At 32.7% G+C, this 8,692-nt stretch overlaps 1 protein-coding gene across 8 annotated transcripts in view; it reads right to left on the bottom strand.

Annotated features, from left to right (window-relative positions):
* Positions 1–8,446, bottom strand: part of LOC118743085 (arfGAP with SH3 domain, ANK repeat and PH domain-containing protein) — a 24,766-nt gene extending 16,320 nt beyond the window's left edge. The window contains exons 1-3 of one of the 8 annotated variants that reach the window (XM_036475575.1): positions 7,937–8,446; positions 7,546–7,829; positions 7,001–7,442 (exon numbers count right to left, since the gene is read on the bottom strand). In XM_036475575.1, the coding sequence (XP_036331468.1) occupies positions 7,001–7,132 (132 nt within the window). In that variant the 5' untranslated portion in view covers positions 7,133–7,442; positions 7,546–7,829; positions 7,937–8,446. Of the gene's footprint in view, positions 1–7,000; positions 7,443–7,545 lie in introns of all 8 variants that reach the window. The other 7 variants (XM_036475576.1, XM_036475578.1, XM_036475577.1 and 4 more) reach the window with 7 other exon arrangements.
* Between the last annotated feature and the right edge of the window lie 246 nt (positions 8,447–8,692).

Raw genomic sequence — 8,692 nt, 5'->3', positions numbered from 1 at the left:
CCAGCATAAACTTTAGTTTTTAAAAGCTAATACTGTCGGCCGCCGTGGTGTAGTGGTAAGCAGTGCGCGCTTCCACTCCGCAAGGCCTGGGTTCAAGCCCTGGTCAAAGCAACATCGCAAAAAAATAGAAAAAGGTTTTTTCTTAACAGCTTTCGTCCCTAGGCAGGCAATGGCTGTATTTCTGCCATGAAAAACAGCTTCTCATAAAAATACAATCGCCGTTCGGAGTCGGCGTAAAACTGTAGGTCCCTCCGCTTTGTGTGACAAAATCAAAGGCGCACGCCACAAATCGGAGGAGAAGCTCCGCCAAACACTAGCATATATGTAAGCGCCAATCTATTATTATTATTATTAATAATGTCTATTTTGACTGTACTTATGGATTATATTTATATAATATCAGGCAGTCAATAAGTGGTATTTCGGAGAATTACATCATGTGTAAGGAGATGTCCTGAGTGAAATCTTAACGACTGTAGTGTATATTCTTAAGGCTGTTAAAATTTAGCGATAAGTATTCTACTCACTATGATCATATTTTAGTATTCATTAAATATCTGTTAACTAGTGAACCCGCATGGCGTCAAAACGCCAACATACAATTAAATTTTTTAAACAGGTGAAACCCTATTCAAAAACCTCTAAAAATATTCCAAATGATTAATCTAAACCATTTCTCAGTGATGAGAGGTCTCGCATGGTGACGGTTTTCATTTCATCGAATTTCAAATCTCCTTGTAACTTCAAAAAATAAAACCTGTGCACATCTATGTAGAATCCAAATTTTTTAATTTGACTTGTCATTTTGGAAATTCGAAATAACGGTGCAGATGTGATGACCATCAAAAAAAAATAGATGGCAACTTTAATTAAAAATATTATCTGCCTATAGTTTTCTTAAACCTCTTTCGTTTGACACTAATATTTCGATATTTCATATATGTATCTTTCGTATAAATAAAACAAATTCGACTTTTCAGACAGGTGGCAACCCCTTTAAAAGTATTTTCAATCTTTCGCCCGGCATTGTTATACAATATATATTTCAAGTAACTGATGAATTAAGTTGAATTTAATTTTTTTAAGCACATGGCAACTCTTCTAAATACAGTTTAGGAATAATTTATTTTCGGTGTTCTGACGCCAGCTGACGACGTCTTCCACTAGGCACCGAAACTACCACGTTTTCTTGCAGTTTTCTAAGTTCATCAGAAGATGGAGACTTTTGAACTTGTATAAATACTTACGTACAATAAATATTATAGCGACTTTTGAAAGTGTATATATACATACAGTAAGTTATATAGCGACTTTTGTTAGAGTAGCTAATATTTTATGCTATTTTTTTTCAGAATATATAAGGATTTTGCACTGTGTTGTTAGTGGACATAAAACTTCTTTAAATACTGGTACGTTAACCACCAAAAACAAAACATCGTAAAAATTTTACATAGAGCACTTTGCAGAGTTTAATTAAATAACTCGAAACTTCAACGAAAATTTGTTGAATTGTTTTTTAAATTGCATAAATTTTTAAGGCAGTGTCACTCGATTGGTACATTTGTACAGATTTGTACATTTTTATGTTGAAAAATTTTAACAAATTAATATTCGTGATCGGGATAAAAAAAAATATTTTGGGTGTTCACCCAAATTCACAGTAATTTTCTTTTAATCAAAATATGTTGAAATAAAAGTGAAACTAAAAAAAATTTTGCCATTTTTTTCCTTAAATATTTTCGTTTGACATTGTTATAAATATTTCAAGTAAAGGCGCTGGCCCAATGCAGGCTTGCTTTGCACGCCTTGCTTACTTTAATTTGCTTTGATTTACTTCAAAAACTCGTTTGGCCAAATGGCGGCTTGGAACGCTGTCAAAGCAACCAGCTGTGTAGTTGAAAAGTCAAGGTCTCTTTCCTTACACTAAGAATAATTTTGCGATCAAATTCCAGAAAATTAAAAACAAAAATACAAAATAATCTTTTCAGATTTATTTTTAAATGAATGTGAATTAATTTTTGCATTTCAAAGGAATGATAATAATTATACATACATACATATATAACTATATGTACATTTATTAGAAACAAAAAACTCAAAAAAATCGATTTTTCAAGAGACGAATTACCAGTAGTTTGACATAATAAATATCGCTAGCTTTGTGTGAAAAGTTAATAAGTCTGCATTTTATGAAGCCTCAAATTTTGGCATAGAAAGTAAGAGAAATAGAGGACTAAGGTAGATACTTGTTTTATTTTTTCTCGTTTATATTCAAAATGCAATATGGCCAAAATAATACGAATTTTTTTAACAGAGATCGAATCCTTCTGATTTGTATGGAGTTTTGCTTTGCTTTAAACACGCAAAATGTTGTATTCAGAGTTCCTGTAAAATTTGTAAAATTGGACTTAGCAACTTTTCACTTTAAGCCAGCGACATGTTAAATATAAATATGGAAACTTTGATTACTTTTTATTACACTTTAAATTACTAATATTATACATATATTTTTTTTAAATTACGTAAAACAATTTTTGTATCTACATAAAAGTCTGCAGCAGTTTGCTTGAATTGATTTAGAACGGGAACATATCTTTTTGTCAAAAGCCTACGAAACGCTTTCAAATAAAACATTTGCCTATTTGAAACTTTGAGGCGCTTAAAGCAAGTGAAGCAAAGCTGCCATTTGGCCACCCTTCATACGTTTTAGTATATTCCAAATAACTTTTGACAGTTTTCAAAGCCAAGCAAGCAAAGCAAGCCTGCATTGGGCCAGCGCCTTAACTGATGAATTAAGCGGAAATTTATTTTTTAAACACGTGGCGACCCTCCTAAATATAGTTCTTAAGTAAATGATTTTAAACCCATTTCCATTGATAACCATCGGTTAGTAATTCATATAACTTATTAAATAATTTTAGTTTAGCCCTTTATACTGGGACAACCCTCAAACACATAAAACATGTTTTAAATTGCCAAACTAAGTTGGGGTATTCACAATGGTGTCGTACTGTGGTATGTCGTAAACTTTAAAAATTATTATTCAAATTATTGTTGCTTTTCCACAATAAGTTTTCATTAATAACGGCCTCAAGCTCAATAAAAATTGTTGAATATAATTGTTGTAAGGCCATGAAATAACAAAAACGAATAACTTAAGGACGAGCATACCTAAAAGTTAAACATTCTAATAATAGAAATATGGTACATGTTCTTTATTCCGTGCTACACCAAGCATTTACGTAAAAACAGTATGAAGAGACGTGCGTATTTGCGGCGCAACACTTTACACCAGAATCTCTTTGAATACGGTTCAGATATTATTTAAAAAAAAGCTTATTTTTGCAAGTAATTTAAAATTTGTGTTCCACTCGCTGATTATTACATTCAACGAATAAAATTTTATTTTACATCGAAAATGGCAAGAAATCGCTACACAAAAGAAGATTTGACCGTAGCAGACAAGTCGGATTCACTAAACTAGCGCGACAAAATGTAAAAATCAAAGCCATGCGAATAGCGTCAAAATGTCATGGCTTACTTCTTGATACAATAGATAATTGTAACTAACTTTTGTTTTTTGATCTCTTTCACTAATAAAAGAATAGTAGGTATCAGGTTGATCGAGCTTTGCTCAAGTGCATATATTTTTTGAAGTTTTTAAGGTTTGGGTATCGAACATGGGTTAATTAGATAGCTGTTAAAAAGAATATTAAAAAAAAATTTACTTTTGATATCTTATGAAAAAAAGAAATTTCTTACTTTAAAAATTTGGTGGCAACCCTATTTGGAAATACATATATTGAGCGTGCACAAAAAATGCTTATTTAAATTAGCAAAATACATTTAAGTACTAAAAACACATGCAAACTTCAACGCAAATATTTTCTGACTAATGTTCACAAAATACTTTTCATTTTATACCCACATTGCGTTGGTTTAGTTAAATCGAAAATAAGTGGCAACCTTTCTCCAATATCCTAAGGGATAACAATTAATATAGGTATATGCAAATCATTGCTAAGATCCTTATTTTAGTATTCATGAATAGTAGATCACGTCAAAATATAAAAAATAAAAAAATCGGACAATGCGAGCTGAATGAATATCCTCTCTCTAGGACAATTGTAAGAGGTGCCGCGTTTTCTCTTAGGAGTTACACGTAAGACAATGAGTTATTTGAGGTCAATAAATTTCTCTAGGATCATTTGAAAACGCCCGAAACTATAAGAATTCAATGATTACATGCAATTTAAGTATTATGCATTCATCATGTATCTACAGATTCAGAAAAATCATAACAAAGCTTCAGAAACTATTGCAGTTAATACACCTTGAACATTTAAATACTTCTTAATGTTCACCGGCCGGCATCGAAAATAGCAAATACAAACAACATCGCCAATTACGAATTCCACAAATGTTTACGCTTTCGTTTTTAGACACCACCTGCTATTGATGTGTTAACATATTGATGTTCTATAATTAACTAATGTTTAGTCAAATTTAAAGTCATTTAATACTACAGACTGACACTTGTGGAAAAGCAGCAAGGCCAAACCATGCATCAATGATGGAAAAGTAGATACAATCATACTACATACATATGTTCAGCATCTTTTTAATTTGAAGGAACATTCAGTGCAAGCACATCATTTTAGCTCAGGACTTGCGAACCAAAGGCGATTTTCATACGTCGGGGAATGCTCTCTACTGAGTTTTCTATGATTTCGCTTGGAATATTGTCCCATTATAATTTTACTCGCCTCCAAAACTCTTCAATGCTAGTCGGAGCTCGCTTGTGCTATGCTAATCCTCTCTTGAACACAGCGCTCAATTTTTCGATGGCGTTGAGGTGTAGGATTTGTGCTGGCCACTGCATTACGTGAAAATTTTGCTTAAGCACCCGAATGTATCGAATATTTTCAGAATCTTTTCGACCTCCGTCCTGCTGGCAAACAACTTCTTCCTCAGTGTATGCGCTTTTTTCTACCAAGTTCGGCAAATCTGTTTGCAGAATATCCAGATAGTCTTCCTTGTTCATTATCCCCTTAATATTAAATAACGGTACCAAATGCCATCAAGTAAAACACTCACTGGAAAAGTTAACTATGGCATTAATTGTAGTGCTTTTGTTGTGTAAAGAAAAAATTTGTAGCTCTCATTTAAAAAAAAAAATGGTATGTAGTGCTAACTTGACACAGTACACTTATGGCCTTATTCATAAAAAATAAAATAGGTTTAAAGAGCTCTATAAAGTGACATTTTCATACAAAATTTCGATTTATAAAGCAGTTAAAGTGTTCTTTATTTTTTATGAATTTAGGTATTAGTCGATAGAATTGAGATATTGAAAATGTTATAACGGCCATGATACAAAAAAGAAGGTATATAGTTCCATTGTCACTTTTTCGTCGCCATATTAACAACCTGACAATTAAGTAGATTGTGACATTTCGTGGTACCGTATCCAATATCTAAAATCCTCCAAATTTTGTTATTAATTTTTGTTTATTTACAATCGAAATTTGAACAAGCAAAAGGTATTTTGTTGGGTACGGCTATTTGTAGGTAGGTTATTTGTACAATAATTTTGGGTTATTGTTTCCAAACGCTTAACCCAAAGCAAAAAATTTTAACACACACGCGTGGTCAAACAATTAAGCGTTAGTATAAAATAAAGGTTTCAAATTTTCAGATATAAATTTATGAGTAGCTTCGGTTTGAAACATGGATCTTTTTGTTAAAAATACTGTGGTCAGCGTAGCCGGACTGATGAGGGCTATTTTTTCTAACCGCTGCCGAAAGCCTACAACGTGGAAAGGTATTTTGCGCAAATATTTTGTGGTTGGCGTAACCCAAGTTCACATTTTCTCTATCCAAATGCTAATTTTACCCCATTTTTAAAATTGGATAATACTCACTTCTCTGAGTCATGAGACCTATGGGTTCCAAAGTAAATTCCATCTACAAGTTACTTGAAAGACATGGACAAAGACAATATCGAAATGTGTAATTTCAGTGCCTCAATTATATCAGAAACAATCGTATCCGATATAGAAAACTGTAATAGTCCTGGCTAACTATATTGTGTAATAATCAGATGACATAATGACACTAAAAAATTGTTAAAATATGTTCGCCACAATTTTATTAATGTAAAAATAAAGATTTTGGCAAGTGGTTATCGAATTTAATGTAAAACTTGAACGTTTTTAAGATAAAATATTAATTATTTTTAAGAGATAAGTGTTAATACAACAATTTTTTTATATTCCCAAATTTAGGATATAACATCCCCTTCACTAAAAACTTAAATTGGGTAACGCCGCTTCGAATTTTTTTACAATTGAGCAATTGTCAAAAATCTCCTTTTTAATCAAAAAGTTTATTGAAACTACCTTCTTTTTTGTATCATGATAACGGCATTAATTGTAGCTTTTTTGTTGTAGATTTGTAGTTGTATGGTGTCAAGTTAGCACTACATACCATATTTTTTAAAAAATGAGAGCTACAAATTTTTTCTTTCCACTACAAATTTACAACAAGAACTCTACAATTTATGCCATAGTTAACTTTTCCAATTTCGAAAAGTGAAGGGCTAACTTGACAGACGTCAATCTATGCACCGTGTAATGGAATTCCCCTATTGCCTTCAGTTTAAAAAAAATTATTAGGTGAAATCGTTGGTGAAAATCAAGGCGCCTTGGAGAAATTTATCAAAAATGTGTAACGAGTTTCCATACAAATTTTTACAGTTAATTTGCGAAGTTTACACAATTATAAGTTTATGCCGCCTATAATGCATTTATAAACTTTGATGAATACCCTCTATATACCCCATCTACCTATAACTATGTATATAAATATATTTATTTCTTTTTTTAGCTCCCAAAACCGTCTAAATACCTAAGAAAGCGAGAATTTTGGGACTTCAGTGTATGTACTATATACGTAGGTATGTGCATACCTAAGAACATACCATGCTTTCATCACTTACCTCTTCTAATATAGCAATGGTTTGACGACAATCTGGCATTCTTGATGCAAATGTCGATGTTGTTGGAGAATTATAATCATCGCGAGTCTCCTCCACAAACTCTGCGATTCCAATCAATGCAGCTGGTGGCATTTTGTATATACTACAGCTTTTTGAAGAAAAATTGTATGGTTTACACTCAAGGTATGCTAGTTTTAGCAATTGTTGCTGTAGGAAATCGTTCTACATACACACGCGACAGTCTCCGAAATGTGGCACTACGTAAAATACGAAAAGTTTATGTATGTACAAATATGTTTGTAAGTGGAGCACACTGCTGCGCAGCAGCTGCTTCAAAAGGATGAAACGAATTCGACAACACCAACTGTGACGCCGCAAAGGAAAAAGGTATCTGCCAACAATAGCGAGCTCATACAATTTCTGTCAGCTCGAGAAAATGCAACTAGCAAAAAAGTTAAGGAACTGTTTGAATTTCAATCAGACGCAATTTATTCGGCTCTAGTATCGCTAATAGCATTTAAAGCATAAACTTTTACTATATCTACCATTCGAGTACTCGAGTTTCACGATATGTAATTCACAATTCACTCTTCTAGTTTAAGGACACGTGTGTATACAATTTATTCAATTATTACATTTTAAGAAATCCATACTATTTCACACAGGCTATTGCTGTTCTCATTAAAAATTAAGATAGATTGTCTGCTTCAGGCAGAAAGTGGATAGTAATAGGACTACATCACAACACTTGTATCGTTTTTATAACTTCAATTAGCATTTCAAAACTTTGTATTTTAATCATCCTTTGCAGCCAACTGTTTGACGTATACTATGGAATAGAGAAAATCGAAGCGCGTCGCAGTAGTTAACACCCATTTTCACTCGTTCTCCCTTTTCCTAAAGCGTTTATATGCACATTTGTATGTATATATTTACATGCATATGGATTTCTACGTATCCTTTCATAAGCATAAGGAATAAGGGAATACTATTCAAAGGATGTAAGTCCAATTATTGGCAATAGTCCGCCACTGCCACTTCAACCTTCAAAAAAACGCGAACAAATTTTCGCTTTCTCAATTTTCAATTATTTCACATATGAATTTTTTACTCTTTGTTTTGCTGTTTGGCTTTTTTCCATCTGCTTTTGCAGACGTCGACAAACAAAATCGTATTTGTGCACTTTTCTCCGTCTCCTTTGGCACGACGACGGTATCTTTCAGCAATACCGACGCAAGCAATTTCATTTGCACATGCACTGCAGAATTTTATACACTACTCGACAAACATATTGGAAAATTCATATTTTATTAATTTCTTAATATTATTTTTATAACAGACCCGCTCATGCATTTTATTAGCAATTCATAAAATTCTTCAACCACTTTCGGACCGGACGCGACGACAGCGACAGAATGAATTTTTGACACAAAATCGAGTGAACGAAAATTCCCAATTACCCAACTAAAGATGAGCTAAAGAGTTTTAACAATTTTCGATAAATATTATAGATGTAACAGGCTAACACCCGATTTACATGATTCAGGTACTTGAAAGCAATTCTTGCTCATTCTCTTTTGTTTCCCATTTGCTTGTACACGTTTCAATTCTGTTGGATTCAAGTTGTTGGTTCTTAAGTTTAGGTTCACACAGAGAAGCTTTTGTTAACTATTTTCGGCAAATTTCTTTTTT

This window comes from Rhagoletis pomonella, unplaced genomic scaffold (genome assembly GCF_013731165.1).
Source record: "Rhagoletis pomonella isolate Grant_MI unplaced genomic scaffold, Rhpom_1.0 Rhpom_scaffold_00007, whole genome shotgun sequence".
Lineage (NCBI taxonomy): Eukaryota > Metazoa > Arthropoda > Insecta > Diptera > Tephritidae > Rhagoletis > Rhagoletis pomonella.
Note: the sequence above shows the minus strand (reverse complement) of the source record. Positions and strands in the feature narration are given on the sequence as shown.